At 34.6% G+C, this 24,859-nt stretch overlaps 4 protein-coding genes across 10 annotated transcripts; 1 reads left to right on the top strand and 3 right to left on the bottom strand.

The window, feature by feature from the left end:
* Positions 1 to 3,116: 3,116 nt before the first annotated feature.
* LOC105832938 (protein glass) lies at positions 3,117 to 6,355 on the bottom strand. Its single transcript, XM_012674282.3, has one exon. It carries the CDS (start codon positions 4,769 to 4,771, stop codon positions 3,317 to 3,319), a length of 1,455 nt encoding a protein of 484 aa, XP_012529736.1. The 5' UTR covers positions 4,772 to 6,355; the 3' UTR covers positions 3,117 to 3,316.
* A 5,642-nt stretch (positions 6,356 to 11,997) lies between these two features.
* Positions 11,998 to 17,590, bottom strand: LOC105832960 (protein arginine N-methyltransferase 1). 6 transcript variants are annotated; one of them, XM_036291091.1, is made up of 9 exons: positions 17,242 to 17,590; positions 17,041 to 17,100; positions 16,637 to 16,957; positions 16,374 to 16,549; positions 16,162 to 16,308; positions 15,789 to 15,976; positions 15,151 to 15,377; positions 14,615 to 14,974; positions 13,641 to 13,750 (listed from the first exon to the last, which is right to left on the bottom strand). In XM_036291091.1, the coding sequence occupies exons 3-9, from the start codon at positions 16,944 to 16,946 to the stop codon at positions 13,641 to 13,643; spliced, it is 1,518 nt and encodes a 505-aa protein (XP_036146984.1). In that variant the 5' UTR covers positions 16,947 to 16,957; positions 17,041 to 17,100; positions 17,242 to 17,590. The 6 variants fall into 6 exon arrangements, 5 of the variants coding, with proteins under 5 accessions (XP_028045921.1, XP_036146984.1, XP_036146981.1 ...); XR_004964347.1 differs by lacking the exon at positions 17,242 to 17,590 and adding an exon at positions 11,998 to 12,699 and having other exon boundaries at positions 13,300 to 13,750; positions 16,637 to 17,235; XM_036291088.1 differs by having other exon boundaries at positions 16,637 to 17,100.
* A 256-nt stretch (positions 17,591 to 17,846) lies between these two features.
* On the bottom strand, positions 17,847 to 21,609 carry LOC105832946 (DNA polymerase eta). Of its 2 annotated transcripts, XM_012674293.2 has the most exons (7): positions 21,449 to 21,609; positions 21,034 to 21,168; positions 20,652 to 20,860; positions 20,397 to 20,563; positions 20,083 to 20,306; positions 19,867 to 19,990; positions 17,847 to 19,465 (listed from the first exon to the last, which is right to left on the bottom strand). In XM_012674293.2, the coding sequence occupies exons 1-7, from the start codon at positions 21,583 to 21,585 to the stop codon at positions 18,080 to 18,082; spliced, it is 2,382 nt and encodes a 793-aa protein (XP_012529747.1). In that variant the 5' UTR covers positions 21,586 to 21,609; the 3' UTR covers positions 17,847 to 18,079. The 2 variants fall into 2 exon arrangements, with proteins under 2 accessions (XP_012529747.1, XP_012529746.1); XM_012674292.2 differs by having other exon boundaries at positions 20,083 to 20,563.
* A 385-nt stretch (positions 21,610 to 21,994) lies between these two features.
* LOC105832947 lies at positions 21,995 to 24,673 on the top strand. The gene is made up of 5 exons (XM_028189874.2): positions 21,995 to 22,369; positions 22,636 to 22,708; positions 23,120 to 23,213; positions 23,466 to 23,648; positions 23,717 to 24,673. Exons 1-5 carry the CDS (start codon positions 22,022 to 22,024, stop codon positions 24,000 to 24,002), a joined length of 984 nt encoding a protein of 327 aa, XP_028045675.1. The 5' UTR covers positions 21,995 to 22,021; the 3' UTR covers positions 24,003 to 24,673.
* The last annotated feature ends 186 nt before the right edge of the window (positions 24,674 to 24,859 follow it).

Below are 24,859 nucleotides of genomic sequence, written 5' to 3'. Positions count from 1 at the left end.
TTATAACTAACAAAAATGTCTTACATGATTAGAAATTAAAATAAGTACATTTAAATTAGCTATGTGTATGGTCGTATTTCTACCAGGAGGTTTTGTTCTTATAATTAGAGTCATATATTTAATTGTCATTAAATTATAATTAAATTTTCAATACCTTTCAAATGTTGTTAATATCATTATATTATTAGATACTAGATTATTCGCTCGTATCTAGAAAAATGGATAATCTAATATTTTGGAGGGAAAGATATATTGTGTGTATGTGTGCGTGTGTGTGTGTGTGTACCATTCGTCAAGTATTTGAATGTATTTATTATATATAATATATTTAATATATAATTCCATTTATATTATATTTACATTGCCTAGTATCTCTCAGCGCATAAAATCGAAATTATTCCAAATCAATTAAATTATTCTAAAGTATTCATTATCGACATTTGCTAATATGTAAAAACATAAAATAAGAAAAAGGACAAGAATAATTGAATAAAGACGAAATCTAATTTTAATTTTATTTTGTAAAGACTGAGAGATTTTATAAAGTCCTTGTGCAACCCAAAACTTTCTTTATATATAATTCATTTATAAAAACATTTTGGAAATATTTCAATTTTTGTGTAAAAATGAGATGTAAGAAATAACACTCTCAAAAAGATGTAAGAAAAAAAATATGAAAAATATATTCATTTACTTACTTTTTTACAGATTAATTTTATTACATGCGGAAGTTGTAAAAATTTTAAAGCCGCACAAGAGATTTATTATAATTACTTTATATATCTTAAATACTTTAACTTTGGTTGTTTCTAGCTGTATGAAAATCTTTGAGATCAATGTGTTATATACAAGATTTAATTTTTAATGTCTCAGTATATTCGAGAACAAGAAATTTCTAAGTCTTGTTCATGAACAAGACATAAAATAAAATCGAGAAAAAAATTTGTTCTAATAATCTTATTTGTAGTTTTTAAAAGTCGAATAAATAAATAAAAAATTAAATGTTATCAAACAATAATAAACAATACAATTATATTCAAAAAATTATAATTCTGTACAAAAATAATTATGAATAACTATTTATCATACTCAAAATTATAATTTTAACTTACAATTATGAACAGACAAATTATATAGGAAAATATTTAAAAAAAATCAAAGGCCAATTAAATGTCCTGATAAAATAAACTTTTTTTTTTAAGTAACAGATAAACTTAAACCCGAATAAACCTGTTCGTCAGCTTAACGCTAAATAAGTTGAGATCATCAGACAGTCTATCACTTAACATCTGTAATCACGTCTTGCTATATATACATCACGCATGCTATATACATATTTACATCACACGTAAGATCGCTTCTACCTATTATATACTCACGATTAACATCATCGAAATTTTACAGATCTTTACAAGGAATATATGCGTTTTGTTATAACTTGTTTCTAATTATATGACACAAGTTTATGACTAGAATTAATTATTTAAGTGATTGGAGATGACTAGAAATGATTTGAATTACTTTGAATGTTTTACAATTACTATATTTCTTTGGCAATAGTGCATTCGATAAATCCAATCTACATTACATGTATCTCAATTATCCAACCGTAAAATAATGTGATGCTTGTGTTTAACATACATTTAACACAATAATTTTGAAATTGTAAACAACCAAATTGCTAAGAATATATATTCAGTATATCTCAGGATAAACTATAGAAAATGAAACCAAAAAAATGAAAAATTATATTTTATCGGCAATACTTGGTTTTTCCCATCAACTATAGACATGACACAATTGACACACACATGCAAATTTATATTTGTTTTGGACAACGGTGATGCGTAACCCTGTTTTTTCCCGGTGAATGTTGCTTGTGAAATTTAATCACATTCTCATATGCTAAGGGTGGATCCAGACTAACCAAAGAATGAACGAACATGAACGAATAATTTACTTTGATAAATGTGTATGAATATAAACTCATACATTGACGAATACATTTCGGTTTTTTTCAATATATGAAAAATGAAAAACATATATAACAATGCGCACACACACACACACACACACACACACACACACACACACACACACACACACACACACACACACACAGTTTAAATTATAAATAAAGATTAAAATAAAATATAAACAATTTGAAGTAAACATTTTTAAAAAATTGAAGTAAAATGTATAAGTTAAAAATTGGACTTGAAAATATGTTTACTTACTAATGATTGTCGTAAATGTTCGTTCGTGATTGTTCATCTCTTTTAAATTGATCTTAGCACAAACTTTACCAAATAGGATTATATTTATCATGTGTTTTCCAAAATAGACTTAAAATGAAAAAGTAGTCAACTATACTGCATGCTATTTCCTTAGAAGTCGCGAAGAGATCGTATTTCGAAGGAGACAATAGATATATAATATATATAATATAGTCAACTACATTTTTTATTTAATCCAAAGAATTTTTGATAGTATAATATATATCAATTGCATTAATTTTATCAATCAAATAGTATACATTATTAGTAGTACTTTTAGTACTATTAGTATCTTTGGTTTCACTAGCTTTTTTGGTATTTCTAACTTTTTTGATATTACTTTGGTATCGATCATTTTTGTACATGCAAGGACTAGAAATAATGTCATCTTTGTATATATAAAGACTAGAAGTACTGTACAACTAGAAATGACTAGACTAGATATTGAAGGAACACTTAATCTCTAACTTAAATCAATTTAAAGTAAATCTTTATTTTTCTTGTATATCTCTGTGCATAAAGCTTTTTCAAATCCCATTTTCAACCTATACATTTTACTTTAATTTTTAAAAATAATTTAATTTTTTATATTTTTATTTTTATTTTTATTTTAAATCGTGTGTGTATCTGCGTGCGTGCGTATTGTTGTACATAAGAGAAGACAGTCTAAAGTAAAACTTAATTTTTTAAGTTAACAAAAAATAATTATAATAAAATAAAATGTGATAAAATAAACAAAGTTAAACATAAATAACATACGACAAAGTAAATAAGTTAAAATTAAGTGTTCCTTTTTAGCAACAATAACAATCATGCTCTTTCTCTTTCATATTTCAATTCTTTTTTTCTTCCCTCAGCAAATCTTAGCGAATCTTAATCTCAATAAAACGTTACAAAAGAGCATGTTTTGATTATGTACTCGTTATGAAAACCGTTGAACCAATTAGTGAATGAAAGAATGTCATTATTTCTTACAAATCGAGGCCGAATCTCCAGTAGAGTCCGGGTCGTCTCGGCAGCGGTCTTGCCGGAAATTGGTGTCAAGTCATCTCGTTGGTCAATTGGCTGGTCGGGACTGTCTGGGCGATGTCTGCTTTACCAATGGTTTCCTGACCATCGACTCCAGTGTTGTTATTATTATTATTATTATTATTATTATTATTATTGCTGATGTTGTTGTTGGTCTCAGGGTGTTGAGTGGCAAGGTGTTTACGCAAGGCAGCCTGCCTCGTGAACTTGGCCTCGCATCTGGTGCACGGGATCTCAGCATTGTTCCCCGATGACGACGTGGATGACGACGTCGCGGAACTGTCGGTGTTAGGTAATCTGGGTTTATGCCAACGTCGATGGGACGCCAAATTAGCAGGGCAGGAAAACCGCTTATCGCACTCGGGACAACGATACTCCACATGGGCAATTCGGGAGCATCGATGTTGTGCCAGCTGGAAGGCGTCCTCGTGAAGCTGCCGGCAAAGTTTACATTGATATGGTCCGAGCCGATTTTCGATCTTGGCCAGTTCGGCGCGCGCCTCCTCCGTGACCTCAACGATATTGAAGGCGGGATCGATGTCGCCGGTCACCACCGCCTCATCTGGGCCCAAGATTACGGTACCCGATACCGGGCTGCTGGTATCCTCGTCGAATTTGAGCCGCCTGGCGTGTTTTTTCTTGGGTCTCTGGGCGGCGGTCTTCTCGTTGCTGATTTGCTTCGGAGTCGACAGGGAGGCGCCGCTGGTGGGTGGTCCCGAGGACGGTGAGACGAGGTCTTCTTCTCGAACTCTTCTCCTAGGACACTGAGGTGGTGATGGTGTACTAGGTGGAGTCATAGGCGCGTGCACACTCTGAAGATGTTGTTGGGGTGTTAAAAGTAGCTGCTGGTGATAACCCTGGATCGATTGTAAATGCGTCGGACTCGTCAAGAGCAGCTTCTGATTATGCAAGTGATATTTTGAAGCGAGCTCACTTCCGGGATACGGTGGCAATCGAGTACTCTCTTCGGGAAGATGATGGAGCTTATCAACAATCGAGTCGTGAAAGCGAGGCGATTCTTTATTAAGAATCAGTCGTTCGTAGTGGCTTTGATGATTCTGTGCTGAAGAGCTTCGTAAGGTGTCCAAGTCGTCTACAACCAGCTGTTGATCCTCCTCACTGTCTCTGTGATCTTCGGTTCGAGCCTGAACTTGTTCGCGGATCCTGAGATCTTTTTCGTCACCGACTTCGATCATCTCTTCTGTCTTTGGGGTATTCGGCGTCGGCGGCGGCTTCAAGGACAGATCCAAGGGACACGGCGTCGAAGACCTCGAAGATTCCCAGGATAATGACGTATGATGTTCGGCTGGTGGGATCCGCGCGTAAATCGGCGAGGATGGATCCTCCATCGGAATGTGCCACGTGGTCGGCGGCGCAGCGTAAGTAGGATGAATCTCTTCGCTGTAATAGCTCATGTAGTTAAGACCCGGGGCCAGGAAGGCCCTCGGCAGAGCGCCGTGAAGCATCTTCACCTATTTCTTAATCTGCCCGTTTTTCTTCTGAATTTCTCTTCAAAACTCGTGCTGCGCCCTTCGTTTTTCGCTTTGCGTTTCCATGTCGAGTGGCAGATCTCGCACGACTCGTTGCCGAGGGAAGTTAAAGAACGACCAACTGTCACTCACTCCTCACTTTAAGTGAGGACACTCACTTAAAAATGAAATGTTGGACTTCTAATAAGGATACCTTCTTGAGATTTCCTTAGATGGTACGACGTACGTCTTCCCTCGGCTGTCGGACGTCGTGTGGCAGAATCCGCTTCTGCCGCACTCGTTTATGCTGTTACGCTCCGCCCGGGCAGCTATCGTTCGTCGGATACTCATTGGTCGACGTTTCCACCCTCTTTCCGTTCTCTCGCCAAACGCATGCGTATTCGTCCAGATGTGACGCGCCTCTCGGCGTGGATAAACGCTACCGACCGGTTGGTGGGGCAGAAAAAGCTTCTCCTAGCTTCTGGTTAATCACTCGCTAGGGTTCCTGCGGTGCAAGTAGAATTTTTAAGGAGACAATAAAGAATTTTTTCATATTAGTATTGATGAATCTATATTTGTACGACATTGATCGATCTTATAAATAATACGAATTAAACAATAGACAGTAATCGAATAAGTGCAACATCTTTTGTAGAAAGTATCTCAATCACAAGCGTTCTTTGAAGATTGTAATTAATCAATCACAGGTAATAATACTTGCAAATCACAATTTTACTGATTATGAAAATAACTCGAGAATTTCAGAAATTTTAAATTTAGAATTATCTGAAAGATTTTCATTAAGATAAACAACGTTATTACTATAATTCTTTTATAAAGAATTTTTTTAATGATGATAGTAATATAAAAATTAGTATATAACGTTTATATGAAATACGAGTCGTACAGAATTAATAGAAAATTATCTAAATCTTTTTAGTAGCAATATTAAATGATATAAAGTTATCATAAATCTCTACAATCAAGCGTGATCGGAGTGCCTGTAGTAAAAAAAAACAGAAGCGATAAGATTATCTTAAACAATAAGTAAATCGGTTTTAGAAATTAAAAAAGACAACATTTAATCATGTCGGAAAGAAACATTAGTATATTCTACATATTTCCTAGGCTACGTTTAATAATGTAACGTGTCTGTCTACATTACTTTCCAATAAAACGTCCAATATCGCATCAATGATACACGTCCAATATTACTACACGACATTGATGATCAATCATTCAGTCGCTCGGATAAGTCGCTTATTATCAAGGCAACTCCCTTTGGTCGTATATGAAAGAAGCGCGGCATATTACGTATTACATTTAAAGCACTGTCGCGCGTTCCTCGCGACATTAAATTTAGCCTCTCGCGACATTCCATCTTCGTTTTTTTCTCCATTGGCAGCCGTAGAAACGAGCGGATCTAGCAATCGACGGTGACGGCGATGATGATGAGGTGCGTTGATAACCTGACATTACGCCTGCGATTCTTGCATCACGCGTATTGTCATTGTGTTTGTCAAGGAAAATGATACATTTCATATGTGGAACACAGATAGCATGCTTGTTCGAGCTAGAAATCAAAGTATACGCTATCGCGATACTTGCCATCTCTGCGACAACGGCGATCGATCGATCGATTGGCACTTGCACACATACACACACACATACACCTGCGTATCCCCGGATCTTGCGGGGCACTCGTCGATCTCGCCTCCACAATCCTAGAATTTCTGAACTTTGTCTTGCACTCGAATATACACATTGGCTGCTATCAGCAGATGAAATACGTTTTCATTACACGTTTTCATCATTCCATTATTCTACACATAAAAGTATTAAGGTAAAATAACTAAAGGAATTATATTATATAGAAAATTTTACATTTTTATTTTTAAAAATTATTAGAACGCAAATACATGGGATGCATTACAACAGTAATTTTTATTCTCTTCAGCATTATAATAACCAAAAAGCAGACTTGGTTTACAATTTTTAATACATTTATCTACCCATCTATTCTTCTATCTTATCTAATACAAAATACACTTCTCTCTTCCTCCAATCAATATTCATTGTTTTCCTCCATATTCATAAAATGTTTTATATAAAATGTTACATTTTTTAGATCCTGACTGACTGTGCCTATTTAAAGGGCATATTCTTTGTGCCTTTTTTAAAAAAGATTAACTATCTCTGTCAGGATTTTTCTAAAAGATGAAATAAAAATTTCTCGTTGTCCTTCATAATTTTGAAAAAAACAACTTGTAATTCTTTAATACTCCATATAATCTTATACACATTTTAGATAGCCGTACAGAAAATGAATGTATAGATTTCTTGCGTTCTAAGAAGAAAGAGACTAATTAAGTTGAAACGATAAATATATTATTTCTACAACTTCTTTATACAATTATTCATTCACGATACATGGTATGAAATTTTCATGAAAAATGTTTTTTGAAATACAAAATGATTAAGTTGTGCTTTGTCGCTTAAGAAAAAATTTCAATAGAAAAGTTTTGTCATAAAGGAATTTACATTTATCAACAAGAATGATGTTTTTATTCTTTAAAATGTTTAGAAAAATCGGTGATATTTCTGTTCAATAGTTTTTTCCTCTCTGTGTGAGATTTCTTTCTGAAACTTGGACGAAAACTCACTAACTGTCGAGAACAAGAAAGGAAAGAGTGCAACATTTCCTTTTTTTCGACGAGAAGGCGACATCGACAAGACACCGACGTCCGTCCTAAGGAGACATCTCGCGAAAAGCGCTGCAGCGTCGTAATCCGTTGATCTTCTTACGTAATTAACAGGCCGCAGCCACGTCCGCCGATTAATCGCCATAAATATTTCCGCGACGCTGATGGACGTTGACCGGCGTTGCGCCGATCCGAGCCTGTGGTATGCATCGTGTGTGTGTGTGTGTGTGTGCACAAGCGTGTACATGAACAGAGGTCGTACCGATGCGACGTTCGATCTGCACCCCCGAGAGATGGGCCAAGTCCGAGAGGACAATCACGTCATAATTGGACAAGTGGACGAATGGAGCTGTTGAAATGCGCTCGAGAAGACGTCATTTTTACCCTCTCGAAAAACCGATTGACGCCTTCGTCGAGGACCCAGTTGTCATCGATCATTATCTTCTGATATCACGCGAAAAGTTCGGAAAAAGTATATTGGAGCTTATACATATAATTGAGATTTTATTTACAAAAATTATTTTTTTTTTTTAAGAAAAGGACTATCTTTTTCTTATCTCTTTTTTTTCCTGCATACGTTGTTCGCAGTTCTTCTTATGCCTATATTTTTAATATATATTCTATTTACGATGTTCTATATTTGTTGGAATTAGTTGTTATTTTCGATCTCTTCGATCTTCGATTGTTTCTCTCTCCCCATATTTTTGTGTTCGGCACAGTTATATTATTATGCCGATCCGGGAGAGGGAAATATTGCAACACGTATCCGGAAATCCGTTCGTAGTACATTTGCCCTGCGTAATCTCCCTCTCTGACTCTTTCTCTCTCCCTGCCTCCATCTCTCTTGCTCTGCTAGCGTAAAATTTCAACGCGTATCCCGGCGTAATCATTCCGGCGGGCGAACGAAAACAAGTGGCAAATGGTCCATTATTATCCGCCAAACGTTATTCGAACTAAATACGGACGGATGTAAAATATAGGCATTAACGCGAGAGCCGAGCGAGCGAGTGGCCGTAGTCGATGCGGATTTGCCATGATTATTTGATATCGATGGCGAAACATTTTGCCACGTGTTGCGCTACCGCGCAGTGTACAGAATGCATTTCGCGGAACGCGCGCGCATGTATGTGTGTGTGTGTGTGTTCAAATTTTATATATATAGAAAATACTCGTGCGATACATTGCTCAGATTACCCGCGGGACAGGCGACATTAGATACACGTTTGCGCTTTTCAGCCACGGAATTGTACAGCGAGCTAATGCATTACGTCCAGGTCGTGCGCAACCGTTAAATCGTCAAAGAATTCAGTTGCATATTTTACCAACGAGAAAATTACGAATTATACGATCTGAGATCAAGAGAAAAACAAATACAATATCTCGAGCAGAATAAAAGATTATTATAACGTCAAAATAATTATTAAAAATTATCTTTCGATCAGTTACGAATCATTTTAATGACATTTTGACAACATTATGACATTATAATATTCTGTTTTAGATCTGCGGATTTAAGCATTTGAACTTTCAATATGTTAATAAATTTTAATCGCTGATAGATTTATTTTTGTGAATATACATAATCCCTCTTGCGATACTGAGAAGAATTGCAAGGAAGATCCGGAAACTTGCTCAATTGTAACACTTAATTTTTGAAATCTATGAGGAAGCTAAGATATACATATCATATCGATTATAGACATTGAATTTTTAAATTTGAATTTAAAATGAAGCGCAATTAAAAGTAGAGATGCACGTATCTTATCATTTTACTGCCAAAGTGCTTCTTGTTCTCAAACTATCCCAATACTATTATAGAGACATTTCCCAATCACATCGGCACCGCCAGCCGATCTTCCGAACGAAGAAGGAGATGGGAGCAAGATTTTCCCAGCCATTGCAGAAGCGCGACAGAGGGATCTCCTAAATATCTCGCAAAAGCGGAACGCTCTAGCCTCCCTTACACTGTATCGGGGAGGGAGAGAGAGATATATACATAGTATACAGCTTCCAGGACGAGCGAGTAAGCTTTTTGCCTACGCGGATGTAGGCGAGTACTTTCGTCCGCTGGTATGGAGGGAACGGGATCGGGGAGGGAGGATAGCTCTGCATATTTTATGCGATTTTAATGTGTCTCCGCTGGCGCTCCGCTCGGCGAACACCCGGTAGAACCTGAGAGAGAGAGAGAGAGAGAGAGAGAGGAAGAGGAGGAGACAGAAAGAGGCCATGTGCCACCATGTTGCACGGGGCAGGAGTGACTGCCGTGATGCTCTAATCGGCTTACGCAACAAGCCACCCTTATTCCCAGCCTCGGTCGCTCTCTCGTTTCCACCCCCCGTTGTCTCGTCCCGCTTCCCATAACTCTCTACCGACGCTCCTTATCCGTACTGGGCCCTAAACGACGGCTATTACTTTGCGGTCGCCCTCACTCCTGTATCCTTCAAGGACTAACGGTTCCTTGATGACGAAGAGAGAGAGAGAGAGAGAGAGAGAGTGACGAGGGGGTGAGAGAGGGTATCGCGCGTGCATCTCTCCGGAGTTTCCCGCGAACGAAAGTTGAATTAAAAAACCTTTTGTCAATAAGGTTGCACACAGAAAGAAAAATTAGTGTCAAATCAACAATCGTCTCATATATGTATAAACAAGAATATAAAATCTTTTTAAAAAATTGATAATTTTAAGCAAACTTACTTATATAAAAAAAAATAAATATCTGCGCTGTTGCAAAATTTCCAAGTGTAAATTCTGCTTAGGAGATTTTCTCTCGTGATACAAGGAATTAAGGAGGAATTAAGGAGAAACGAGAGATTTGTAATCAAATTAAAAAAGCGAATTTTAAGGAAAGAAATAGACAGAATTTTTTATTTAGATGTTATTTATATTTAAAATATAAAAAATTAATTTGCAGTACAAAATTTATTAAAAATATAAGAGTCTCGACTTATATGATTGAATGTCGATTTTCCATACAAAATAAGATGCAGAGAGATATTTAATACCTACCGGGTTATTAGATTTATACATCTTAAATAAATATAATATTTTAGTACATATATAGAATTAACCGTGGTTCGCATCTCAACAATAATTTTCTAATCAGGATATTTCAGGAAAATTTATTTAATTCAAAACTGCTCTGTTTGCCTCAATCAAGTCAACTTGCTATCGACAAAGCCTTCTTCAGAGCTCGCAATTACGATCCTTCGATCCACGAGACACTCAAGCGTCTTTGAGAGAAGAGGAAAAAAGTAGGATTTCTGTTTAGCGTAAAAGATAGAGACGAATGCCGTAACAATCATAACGCTACGCGGTTAAACGAATACTTTTACAGGGGATGATTTCGCGTGCCCGAACGCGACGTCCACGCGTGTGTCCATCCGCACGGAGACGGAGGTGGTCCTGCCCTACCTTCCGCGTATGTTTGCCGAGCGCACGAAGGGGACCGCATTCGGTTGCCCTAGGCCAGAACGTGCATTATTGGATAGAGTTACATTAAACATACGTGCCACGCGCTTCCTCTTGCCGCCCGACGCCGCCGGTATCCACAGCTCGCGAGCGCGTTATTCGCGCCGTCGGGATATCGGATGAACATGGACGAGTTTGCTGCCAACAAACATATGATTGTATGTCACGTCGCCGTCGCCATCGAGCCCGGTGAACGTCCGCTTATCTTTGACCGACGGCATGCCCATCCTCCGTAATTATAGGCAGCAACATCGTTTTTATTACGCAGAGAATTCGATAACGCGTTCTTCTTTGACCGCTGCAGATTATTCCATACATCTACATATACATAGGTTGCCATCCTTCTCTAGTAAGAAAATTGAGCTTAGGTGAATGTTAATTTATTTGTCTAGATATATATTGCACGATACCTACGATTTTTAGAAAAAAAAATTAATAGTTTCTATTATTTAAGGTACTTCTTACTAGTAATGTGGAACTGTGATAAACTCGGATAATTTGAATTAAATAGAGCAAAGTGCCCAGAAAAAATTAGGCCAAAATGTGCTTTCTTTAGAAATCACGAAATCGTGCCAAAATTTGAAAATTTCGGATCTGTTTCATGCCTGTCTTTTAATAACAGAAAACCTATAATTTTAATAAATTTTGTGTATTTTTTTACAAGTTAATTATCTACATTTTAAATATAGCATATTTTAAAAATAACATCTAAAGAACTGAAAAATCCATTTATTCTTTTTTCTATAAATAAATGCGCAAATTTCGTGTCTACAGTTTAATCATATAAATTTCTTGTTTTCCTTTAAGTATAAATTCTACAAATAGCAATACAAATTTGTGCTTTTGTTGGACGATGTCTAGAGCTGTCTATCAGGAAAAGCTTTATATTTAATTTTATGTTTAATTAATATTAATTTTATATTATAATATTTTATATGTTGCATCACATATTTAAAATTTTTTAATATTTAATATTTAATTTCTATGTTATATTTGATACTTAAAATTCTGTACGTCTAACGGAGCAAGGATGAGGTGCAGAAATAATTCAAGAGATTTAGAAGTCTGTAATACTCTAAAGATTTATTTCCATTTTCATATATTTCAAAAGATCATCGATGTTATAATTATTTAGCAATTGCATGCAGGTCAAATCGGATCAAAATTCAGCTATTTCAGCAAATTATACGTACTTATACAATAGCGCAGTATAGGTACTTTGTCCTTGTGTACTGCAAATAACTGCGGAGAATATATCACCGGTACAACGTTCTCTCGATGAACACTATAGCTATCTTTTTTGTCGTATCACAGAATCGCATTAGTCGTTTGATTGCTATTTCAATTCGGTGGCGAGAACGATTGTTCGATAATACGGTGCGTAATTCTTGTATGCATCATACGCACGAAAAGTGGCAGGAAATTCGCGTAATATTAATATCGGACAATCGAAACGTCACATCCATCGACGGCATCACATCGCCAACAATAGATTTCAACGAATTCAAGTTTAGAGAAAAATTCTAGCGTAAGCAGCAAAAACTTCTTTGACGAAGTCTTCGTCAAGTAGATCGCCAAGTATTTCTTAGAATTCTATATAAAAAATTGAATCAGGCGAATCTACGCATCGTTGTCTGTGTCTATAAAGCTCTTACGAATTTCATTTCATTTCATTTCATTGCTCTCTTTTCATAAATTTTTATTTTTTTCGTTCTTCTCTGGCATTACACTCTCGCGCGGTCAGCATAATGTAATCAGCTATAAGATTAAAATTCTATTGTTCATGCAAAAATTCTTAAAATTGATTTTGTAAATGTATAATTCGTTTAGAGAGATATATGTATCACTGCACTGGTTGTCGAACTAGTAAATGATTTTTTAATTTTTAATTACATTATTAATTGTATAAGTTGTGGTTGTTTGTTCATTTGATTGATTTAATTTCTTATTTGTTCATTAACTAGTACAGTGATCCAATATCATTCACTTATTGCAACAATAATATAACTCAAGAAACAAAGTTTTCCAGACAATGAGTTTGAACATTTTACGAATCAATTTACAATCTTGTATAATTTTTAAATATAATTTTTGAATGCGATGTTGATGTAATAGCTACATAACTAAAAACTAAATGTAAAAAAACTAATAACTAATAACCAAAAGGATAATTAAATTAGAAATACCATTAAATTTAGTATATTACATAGAGCTCTATTTCTTTGCAAATAACTAAAAAATAATCTTTTTCGAATTACATCATTGTCGCAACAAATGAACAATATATGTATATAAATCGCTACCATTAAAAGGCACAAATGTAAATAACTATTAGATAAATGATTACTTCGTAATTACCACAAATATTCAAGAGAAAAGCACTGTATCCTATATCTCGCTTGCGAAAGAGAAAAAGTATTTTATATTAATATGATAATATATGTATGGTTCTAGCATAAAAATGAATGACCTAAATTTCCAAAACGCCTAAGTTAGATCTTCCGTTTAAGTAAACGGACATTATAAAATCTGTAGATTTCTAATTGGAAATAGTAATTGAGATAGAGCTTAAGAGCGATATGTTATTCGGGAAAGGAACATTTTACGAAAATCGAAGCTTTGTTACGTGACAGCTGGACCCTATTCCCAAAATTTGGCACATGCGACTATCATTAGCTCGTTACTTGGAATAAGCAAGTTTAATCCAAAAAATACGTCTGACAAAAATTTTTGATATGAATAACGACCATTAAACCTCGGTCATCTTTATCGTGCCTTTGGCATTTCAACATGCCGTTTATAACTTCACCTATAAAACAGGAGAATATATATAAATATATATTATTTAAATATAAATAATTGTATAATTTCGAATTAATTGTTATCTGTATTACTTATGTCAATTTATCTCTCTTTCCAAAATACTTGACAAAGTAACATAAGAAATTAAATTTCTGAATATTCTCGAAAAATCGAGAAAAAATATTGTTATTAGACAAACATGTTATAGAAAATTGCAAAAGTAACGTGCGATTAAAATTTATTTAAATTTTAGTAACAATTTACTTTATCTACAGAGCCGCACTTTATCGACGACCAAAAAAATAATTAGTTACTTTATCTAGTAAACAAAATTATATCGGAAATTGAATTATATTATTTCTTGTAAGTTTCTATAAAAATGTTTTTTTTTCAATAATGATAATAATTCTGAAGGTTTTTGAAAATACTGCGAGACGTAAACTTTTCTCTGTCATTTAATCTCTTATTAATTATTTTAAAGAGATAAATAAACAATCAAGTTTGATGAAAAAAATAATAGTCAATGATACAAGCCAATTTAGAAAATTGAAAAAAGTAAAATTATAATTATCTTCAAGAAAAATAAATACAAGTATTTTAAAATGTCATTTGAAATAAAGTAATATAATTGTCATAATAAATGTTTAGTAGTATAAAAAAATTACAATCGCATTACATTAAAAAATTACAATATAACAGTTAATATTATAATTACATTTATTATGTGTTAAAAAATCTAATATAATAATTATGTGTAATTTAATTATTAGCTATACATTTAATATCATCATAATTAATTTAAAATGCCATTCAAGATAAATATAATATTAACTGTATATTAAATTAATTTAGAATTAAATATATGACTTACCTTCAGTTATACTAATGGGCTCGCTTAAAGAAAATACTGTCTGTTTCCAATGTGTTGATGTAGAATGGGGACCTGTACTAAAATGAACCGGATTCTCCAGATCAAAGAAAATGTCGAAATAACCGATTATCGCGGTTAACGATCCCGTTTTTTTCACGTTCAACGTGAAAGGCGACGTAAAATTTACACAGCCTTTAGTGACTTTATACAAGTCGAAGGCTTGGATCTCGGCGGTGCTTGTTATCAGATCATCAACATTACAGATCTCTATACTGGGCTCACGTAACACTTGCTTTTTCATACAGCTCATTTTAAAACCATATACGTTTGACCAATAATCAACCAGCTCGAGATACCTCTCTACGAAATAACAGTTCGTGTAAAATAACAATAACTTTGTAAAATAACTTATCAAATAATTGAAAAATATACAAATACACAATGATTATTTTTTAAACTCTATCTTTCAAATGTGAGATTTCGCCATGAAATATACTTAAACTGATAATTGTAAGAATTGACATCGTAATGCATACTTGTGTCACCACTTCCCACAATACTGATTGTGCATCTGTTTGGAAGAATTACTCCACCAGGTGTCAGATAACGATCTCTAGCATAAATAACTGTGTCCAGCATTCCTTCAAATAAGAGGAAATATCCCATCCATTCAGATATTATTGCATCCACTTTTTCCAGTCCTATGTTAATATCTTCCAAACGACCCTTTTTCAAAGTGATTATATCGTTCAGGTTGTTTTCCCTAAAATTGATCAACATATTTTATTACTATAGTTCTTTTATATAGAATCTTTGAAGATTTTTTATATAGAATATTTTATATAGAATATTAGAAAATATGAGCTAATTTTGTATATAATTTTTGAATAATATATAATTTATTATAATATATGTACTTAAATATATCGATAGACATAGAAAAGATAGAAATAAAGATAGAAATAAAACGCGAAACTTGAGGATTACATAGAAAAAGACGAAAGACAGTCGTGGTAAAAGAGAAAAGAAGCAATTGCAGAAAGAGAGAGAGAGAGAGACAGGGGGAGAGAGAGAGAGAGAGAGAGAGAGAGACCATTTGTTTGTTTTTTCTATTTGATCTTCAATATTGGATAGAGATCTATCCAATTTATGTTTTACTGTGTCGAGCATATACCTTACTATATCCATAGCTTGATATATCATATCAGATTGATCGACACTGATAACTTTACGGCAGCCAGACTTTGCCGCAAACATAGATAGAATACCAGTCCCACAACCAACATCCAACATTACACAATAGTGAAATTTGTTAGAATTTGTTAATAGTGCGTCACGATAGCTTTCCGTTCGTACTTTATCCTAATAAAATATATCATTATTACACATTAATGGGATATTCTGTTTCAAAAAATTTTGAAATACGTTTTTTAGTTAGAAATATAATCTTTGTTACTTATTATAATTTTATAATTCTAAATATATTATATTGCATAGCAAATTCTCATTAAACAGATCAATGAAATTTATTCGAAATATTGACTTACTGTCAACATTTCATGATGTATAGCAAAGTGACTGTATGTATTGAAATAGCCTTCGTCGGCGTTAGAATTATGAGGATTCTTCTCCTTTTCATCCAAATCATCACCCAATATTAATTTCTGAGCTTTCTCTTTCATCTCTTCCATTTGCTATAAAAACATATTCTTTATGTTATGTTACATATCAAAATACATTTAATGTTTATATAATATACCTGCTTCACTAGAAAACACGTTGTTTCACTTTCTTTCAGCTGAGATTTGAGCAACCTGATAGTTCTTTTCATATCTTCATACTCTGTCTGTGATAAAATTACATTATTGCTTTCATACATTTGTCTTCCTTCCTTTTCTTCACCCACGTCTTTGATGTTAATAAGATCTTCGATGTCTGTATTAAAATAATATTTTACAAGTCATAACATTGCATAACATTGTCGAAGAAAAAATTGCCTTAACACTGAATAGTTATACTTACCATACATTAACCATGGATCATCCTCTACTACGGGATGTAAATACTCATCTTTGTCCCAAATCTCTATGCCCAGCGTGCTGAGTTGTTCCGGTAAAATCTCCTTGTGACGAACAAAATTGATTAGTTTGATGTATGAGTAAGTATCATGAATATGTTTCCTTATAAAATCGCAGAGATCGAACTTGTGAAGGGTCTCAATATGATGCAGTGCGGAGGGAAATCCATTAACAATTTCCGTACAAAACAGGCACAAAATGTGATCTTCACTGTTTTCCTCCCAATCATCCCCACTATTACTATCACTTGACATGTCATTATATTCTGAAAAGTGAAACATTGACACATGTTCAAACGAAAAACAAATGAATAAAATAATAACAATTGCGTAAAAATAAAATACATCCTTTTTTATTCATTTTTGCATCCTTTTTTCACACAAAAACAAATGTTCCACGGTCAGATATCTTTCAATAAAATATTTATTATTTATTCTGCATAAATTAACCCTTTGCTTTTCTACCAAATAACAGGCAGGACAGATTAAATGTACGATAATTCTCTATTGTTTCACAACTTAATATGCAACATTTTCATTAATGTTTCACCTAATTTTGCCATGGTAAGCCTCGTCTCCCTCTGCGATGTTAACCACAAAACTGTTTAGCTGGAGCAGCAGCCTCGTCGAGTCGAGCACGTGTCAACGACAGATGCGACAGATGGAGACGACCTCTCTATCCCTTATGGCGAGTTGACGCGATACAGTAGCCTGTTTTTTTTAACTGAATTTCTTGTACTGTTCATCTTTTCTTCTTTTCTTTTCCCGTCGGAGAGGAAATAAACAGAAGGTTACTAGGTAAACAGAACAGATCTACCGAATATGTGAGGAAAAGTCAATAAACTAATTAAATAAATATATTTGATATATTATTTATAAAAATTATTTATCTTTTAATATTAATAATGCATTTTTTAAAGATATTTAATTTTTTTTGTATTTTGGATCAATGTAAATATTAAAGATTTAATTAAAGAATAAGAGTACAAATTTAATATCAGGAATAAGAAAATAATTTATATAAAATGCACATACTGTGTAATATTTATAACATGACTTTTTAATTAAATATAATGTGTTACAATATTTCAATGTGTGCGATTGTTAATATATATTACAATTATTTATTATGTATTTTATAAAAACTAAGACATATATATGTAAGCTTTTAATTATAAACAAATATACAATATAAAAATACACACAAAACTTACAATTTTTTCTACAATCACAATAGAACCGTAATACCATCGTGATTAGTAGATAAACTGTTAATAATAAAATATTTAAAAATGTCATTTACACGATTATGAGAGGAATGTAGTTGTCGATTGAGAATCTTTATTAGGTTCGCAGATGTTTGACGTTTGACGCTTCATGAAAGTAACTTAGACAACTTCGTCCTCACATTTCCTTTTTGTTCCTCCGTTCTTGCTTGATATAGGCTTGTTAATCTCATGGTATAGGTTTTGCGCCACGTGAAAGTCCACGTGTTCACTGAATTTTGTCACAGGTATCATTTGACCGCATTCGGCACATCGCTCCAAAGGTACATCGTGTTCGTCCGGATTGGTTTTGATTAAGAAATTATACAAGGGATTACGCCTTTTGCCACTCTTGTCTGCGATCTTAGCCTTGCTAGGTCTTCCTCTTCCCGTCTTTGACAATTCCTGAGCGATCTTGATCTTCTCCTGTTTGCTATGTCGCGATTTCATGTACAGTTTTGCTTCCTCTTGTAAATCGGTCGGCAATAGGGACAGGATGTCTCGATCTATATTGTTCAAATCTGGAAATATTTCTTGTAATTGCACAGAAGATTTTTGCACGGAATTTCTTTCGTTATTCTCCTCGGTAAGTTCTCCGCTATTGCTATTCACACAAGTATGCACGTGGCTCGTAGAAGGCATTTCACAAGAATTTTCTTGTATTAAATCTATATTGTAATTATCGATGTTCTCATCGTCAACGTTTTTTTCATCTGCAATCAATTGTTTCCTACATTTCTGTGATTCTTGCACAATATCAGCGCTTCCATCCATTTTATCGTAACATTTCTTCTCTCCAGTCTTGTATATGTTCATAAAGAATGAATCTTGGAAATCATTATTATTTATTACCATACCCGATAAACGTTTGTTCTTTGTCTTGTTCTTGTCACGCTCATTGCACACTTGGATCAGCTTAGAAACCCTTTTTGATATAGGTGAATCCTCTGCACTCGCATTTAAGTCATTAACGATTCTCTTACTTCCTTTCATTGTGCTTTTATTATTCTTTGCGACTGATTTTTTGTTAAATTTTTTAGAAGATTCTTCGATTTTTTGAAGCTTTTCTCTTTCAGTTTTCAATACAGAAACTTCTTTACTATTGACAATGCAAGACGAATCTTCACTCATTTCTGAATTAGATGAATTAAAATTTATTGCATCTCCAAATGAATCTGAAGTAACAATCTCTTCGTTTTTCGGTTTAGCGCTTTGAAAAAATTTCAAAAAGTTACCACTCTCTTTTGATGGTACAAATTTAGTGACAGAGATGCCCATGAATGCTACCGGGTACTGTGTAGATTTGGTGATAGCGTCCACGCATTGACTCGCCATTTTTTCTGATTTATATGAATTCAAAGCAAACGAACGCGTTTGAGATATAGTACTTCTATTCTGATAGTAGTGATAAGAGATCACGAGTAACGTCGCGCGTCGCTGATTCTCTGCAAAATCTTCTTCAAGCCGTTCGCAGACTTCCTTTGCTAGATCTCCGGCCCAATGCTTTAGCTAGACAGAAAGAGAGAAATTATATGGACTTGTCATACAACCTACAAGCTTTGACAAGTATGGACTGCTAGTATCTAACTTCAGACTGATAACTAAGATGTGTCGCGCCACCATCGACCAATTGAGAAATTGGAGAACTAAAATAACATTAGGGCTGCGTTCAGAAACGTCACCCGAGTGTTCTTGGGTATCATTCTATCCTTGTCTCACATTCAACGAACAACGCTCTTTGGTCGATGAGGCGGAGCCTAAATCTCGGAGATGTTGGTTACGGATTTCAGTACAGAAGTGAATGGGAAAAATGGGGCACTGGCAGTCCATACTTATATAATCAAAGCCTACAGGTATAAACTTTTCAAATCATTTATATTGATATTAGAAACTAATTTTTTTTATTTTACCACTTCCAACGAAGTAATGGCTTGCTTCCCAGGAAACTTTTTACATGCTCCAATGGACTTTGGCAACAATCTGTTAGTGACAGGCTCATCGTCTATACCTCGAGCAATATTGTACAGCCAAAATCTGAAAAATTACAATTACAAAAAATGTCAAAGATGACAATTATAAGTTTACTATCTTACGACTTGGCCCATGTGAGAAGAGCTTCAACTTGCCCTGTTTTTTCATCAAAGTGCTTTTGCAATTGTTCTAAGGAGTATTGCAATAGATCTCCCATAACGTTACATCCGAGGGATTCAACCACGATATCACCAAACTTTCCACCGAGATTTCGGACTTTTTTCACTGGAAGTGTCGAATAAAGGGTTGGAACAGCTGCTTCGGGTAAAATCGTTTGGCAATTTGGTTTATGCAATCCACATGCCAGTTTTGCCAATATCTGTAAATTGATCAAAGCATTCAATTTAATATATAAATTATTGAAATATAATGCATAGCAAAATACAGAAAATGTAAAAAGAGTATTAGCCTTGTTCTGTGCAATTCCAGCAGAACATCTGAATTTGGTTTCTCTATATATACTATCTCTTATTTCTTCAATAATTACGCCAGCTACAGCGAGTCTCTGAGCTTGAATGTCGTGTAATTCTTTAAAGGAATCTAATATCCAAGTTTGTAGACCTTGACGTCTTTTCTCTAGAATAACGATGCATTTAATACACTCAATACATCCAAATTATTTCAGCCGTTTATTTAACAGCAGTTTATTTAACTTTTACGTTACCTTCGTCATTTTTATTAACTTCTGAATATCCCACGATATATGTATTTGCCAGAGACAATATTAATTCTCTTGGAGAAATTTTAGATGTGGCTAATCTCTTATCAACAATATCTGTAATGTCAAGGTATGCCTCGTCGACACTAGCACGCTCTATTACATTACAATGTTTTTTTATAACTTCGATGACCTCACGGCCAGCTTTTCTATATCTATGTAACAAATGATTAAATTAATTAATTTAAGTATAGCCAGATAAAATATGTAATAATATATAATATAAAACTTCAAATTTAAATATCTACATAAAAAAAAGCCAAATAAATTGAGGTACAAAGTAAATGTTATTCATATGTTCATAAAGATTTATTCAGCAAATTATTACCTGGATATATCTGCTTTTCCACGAAGGCAGGGAACGCTGACTAAAACTATATCCGGACACTTCTCTTTAGCTTCTTTCCCTCTCATATGCCTAGTTACTCCAAAACTTCTTGCTTCATAATTAACAGCTATTATCCTACAATCAATTATAAATATCGCACAATCATATTTAATCTTAAAGTCAAAAAATAATATTTTTATATGAAAGACTTAACAATGCTTTTCAAATTTATATACAAAAAAGAACTAATGTCAAATAAATGAAAAATAACAGAATTTATCAAAATAGATATAGGAATGGATGGTATCACAATTTGTCACTAATAATTTAATAATGAATAAATAATTAATTCTTAAATGGTTAATATAATGGTTAATATAATGGCCAAATAAAATTCATAACAGATCCTGCTCACCCGCCCATTTCCCACTGATTATATTGGACGACAGCGAGAGGTTTTCCTTGATGGTGCGGTTGTAACTTGGTCTCAACCTGACAGAAGAAGCAATCCATGTCGATCAGGACAACGATCCTATTACCCGGATTTGCCATGTCGTCGAGATATTCCGAAGATTAACGTAAAACTAATTAAGAATAAAGAATTGTAAATTTCGGTCTTTGAGTAACTAAACCGTCACACAACCATTTGCGACTTCATCTTAACGTGATAATTTTTTCCTCTTATCACCCGTGTTAGAAATTGCTAGGGAGATTGCAGGCTCCAAACCTCCTATCAAACAGAAGCCCACTGTAACGTACTTAACATCAAACGACTCTGAAAAATTCTCCGGTCTTATTCTCGGACCGGTGTTTTCATCATACGACCATCTTTTGGCGGGACTTAAATCATCTGATGCGAGTCACAAACTCACAAACTAGGCAACGAAGGCAGAGAGAAATCTGGAGTACACGTATGTGCACGGTCGAAGATCGATGTGGTTCGAATCTGTACTAAAATTATATATAACTTTATCGATAAGTAAAACAGATGTGCTACGTAATACGAATTTTAAAAATAGTGGCGGTAGTGTACAGGGATGAAAAAGAAAAAGAACCGATGACAGAGGGAGGCTTCGGTCATGCGGCTATTCTTCGAGGGGCGGTGGGAGGTTTCCGCGCCGCGGCCACCACCCCTCCCATCTCCTTACTTCCCCCCTTCTTCCCCGTTTGTTTACGCACGCGATCGCGTCGTGTCGCGTGCGTGCGTGCGTGTATTACACTCTGCGACGTCGTGCTCGCGATCGCACTGTACAATACCGTGCCGTATCGTGTTATAACTTATCACGGCAACGGTATGCCCAGCAAAAAGAAAAAGTACAACGCTCGTTTTCCAGCGGTGAGCGGAATCCAGCCTTTTTCCCGTTTTCCATCCCGTCACGAAACGCGCGTCGACGATGTGCGAGAACAGACAGGGAGAGAGGGAAAGTGAATGCGGACCCTCGAATCTGAATTCTACGCTCTTCGTCAACTGCGCGATCGCGATGTCGGATTTCCGGTCATCGGTCACCGCGACGAGGAGACATGCTCCGCTCCCCGAATCGTGGCTACCGATTTGACGCGTACGCGCGACATAACCTCTAAACCCCGCATGTCTGTTGTCAGGGTCGTATCAAGAAGATTATGCAGACGGACGAAGAGGTCGGAAAGGTCGCCCAAGCGGTGCCAATTATAATCTATATCCTTTTCTTATATCTCGCTTTTTGTTTTTCTCGGTTATTTTGTATCTTGACCACATCGGTGTTTTATATAGGTAATAAGGTTTGTTCTCGGTAGCTGCATTGCTGTACTGATACAATAAGTTAGAATGAGAAAAAATATATTTGTTTTATTTTAACTTATTGTACCAGTGCAGCGATAAAGAACAGGCCTATATTATACCCACATGTGTCATTGGAAGTACTCGACACGTCACATTTTCTGCCAAATAAGTAGCAATTAATTTCTCTCTCTCTCTCTCTCTCTCTCTCTCTCTCTCTCGTTCTCTCGCTTACTTGCACGATTTCAAATTTACATAGATTTGATAAAAATACTTGGAAAATATATTTACTTTATCATGTTTGTCGGATTATTTCTTAACAAAGCTTACCTAGGACCCTAGAACTGTTCGTACACTCTTTGTTAACTAAAACCATGCAAATTACGAGTGCCAAAAATGCCAAGACTCTAAGTCCATCTCATATGTAAGTAAATACCAATATCATCATTTAGATCAGAGTTATTTTGGCTATTTATTCTTATTATTGCAAATGCTTGATGCTGCATCTTTTCTAAGTGATAACTGATTATTCTTACAGTTCATAGGTATAATAAACATTTCTTTTGTTGCCTCTGTGTCTCATATATAGTGAGACAGTGGAGAGTGTTTAATGAATATCTACTAATAAAGTAAACAAATCTCTATGCATAGTCACATGTAGCTTATATATTTGCAGGAAACAATGTATCCTGTCAGAGAGCCGATTTGATTTTCTAAAGGATCTAGTGAAATCTCTACCTGATGTGTCGGGACCCGACGACGAGATATCTATGTCACCGGAAACTCCTGCTCCATTGCAAACTAATGCACCAAGCACAGTTACTTCATGTTCAACAACGACGCATCCCGATCCATTAGAGTGAGTCTCGATGAGTTTCTTTATTGCTATGAGAAACTTGTGAATAATCGTAATTCATATTTCTTTAGGTATCAAAAACACTTGGGACTGCCAGTCAGCACTGAAACAAATGCAAATAACAGTAGTACAAGAGACAACGGATCAAGTGTGGTTTCGAATTTGAACCTCACAAATCAAAAGGCCGCGATGACAGTGACAGGACATTTGCAGGTTCCGGAATTCCACACGTCTATACCCACGGCCTTCCAGATTAGTCGACCAAATTTTTATACAGAGCTTAACCCGAGTGTGAGCGATCAGCCGACGTCAAATTTTGCTCGCACTGCTAATATCGATGAGGATTATGACACATAGTAATTCTCCTCGTGAAATCTAAAAAGTTCAAAACTTATTAAACGTGTAACGCACGGATTAGCTGGAGTACACAGTAGAAAGGACACGCGCGTACACACATCAAAAACATCTTTTAATTGCTCACATCACTTGTAAATTTAGTGTCATTTAACATTTTCAAATTAAAACATTTCCTTATTTGTTCATGTACATGTTTTATACAAGATTAGAACTATACAGATTAAACAATGAAGTTATTTATCATATTTTTTTATCTTATTTTAAGCAAATTATTTAAATTAAAGGAAACTTTAACTTTCGTAAATAAATGTCTATTTAATCATTATTATACAGATATATATCTTGTGCGCTATAAAATTACGTAACATATATAAAATTATTATCGCGTCAAGCTCGTCAAATTTAGTGTTTTTTAAACAGATATTTGTATGTGTATGTATAATGTATAATACGTTCTGTATATTTTTTTTACAACTATACTATTTCATGTCGATTTGTACTTTAAGATATCTGTATTTAGTTTCTTTATCTTATCTTTTTTCAAAATGGTTAAAGGGGAGAAAGAGAGAGTGAGAGTAAGTGAGCGTGTGAATGAGTCAGATATCTTTTGACAGCTTCATAAAATGTAAAAATTATTAAGAGAACATATTACAACAAAAAGTTCCAAGAAATGATACAAAGTAAAATTAATTCAAAATTCGCGTCCTGCTAAAACTGGCCATTTTGTGAATTTCTTTGAAACTGATTGTTTCAGTACTTCAATAGTGTGGACCTTGAACTAGATTTAATTTACGCTATCTCTCGTGACTATTTAAGGAAAAATGCTATCCTGAAAACTCAGACGGATTTTTGCAAGC

This window comes from Monomorium pharaonis, chromosome 8, assembly GCF_013373865.1.
Source record: "Monomorium pharaonis isolate MP-MQ-018 chromosome 8, ASM1337386v2, whole genome shotgun sequence".
NCBI lineage: Eukaryota > Metazoa > Arthropoda > Insecta > Hymenoptera > Formicidae > Monomorium > Monomorium pharaonis.
This window is presented reverse-complemented; position numbering and strand designations above follow the sequence as displayed.

Bases quoted from the DNA above. Each gene is read 5' to 3' on its own strand.
- LOC105832946 (XM_012674292.2), bottom strand. From the start codon at position 21,585: ATGGCAAATCCGGGTAATAGGATCGTTGTCCTGATCGACATGGATTGC. The intron at 20,564-20,651 runs GTAACGTAAAAG...TCGTTATTCTAG, and splicing joins AGTTAATAAAAATGACGAAG to AGAAAAGACGTCAAGGTCTA. The intron at 19,991-20,082 runs GCAAGTTGAAGC...GTAATTTTTCAG, and splicing joins CACTTTGATGAAAAAACAGG to ATTTTGGCTGTACAATATTG.
- LOC105832960 (XM_036291088.1), bottom strand. From the start codon at position 16,973: ATGTTTCACTTTTCAGAATATAATGACATGTCAAGTGATAGTAATAGT. The intron at 15,378-15,788 runs GTATATGCTCGA...GATCAATTTTAG, and splicing joins CAAGCTATGGATATAGTAAG to GGAAAACAACCTGAACGATA. The intron at 14,975-15,150 runs GTATGCATTACG...GTTATTTCGTAG, and splicing joins TGTGGGAAGTGGTGACACAA to AGAGGTATCTCGAGCTGGTT.
- LOC105832947 (XM_028189874.2), top strand. From the start codon at position 22,022: ATGTGCTACGTAATACGAATTTTAAAAATAGTGGCGGTAGTGTACAGG. The intron at 22,370-22,635 runs GTGAGCGGAATC...GTCTGTTGTCAG, and splicing joins ACAACGCTCGTTTTCCAGCG to GGTCGTATCAAGAAGATTAT. The intron at 22,709-23,119 runs ATATCCTTTTCT...AACAAAGCTTAC, and splicing joins AGCGGTGCCAATTATAATCT to CTAGGACCCTAGAACTGTTC.
- LOC105832938 (XM_012674282.3), bottom strand. From the start codon at position 4,771: ATGCTTCACGGCGCTCTGCCGAGGGCCTTCCTGGCCCCGGGTCTTAAC.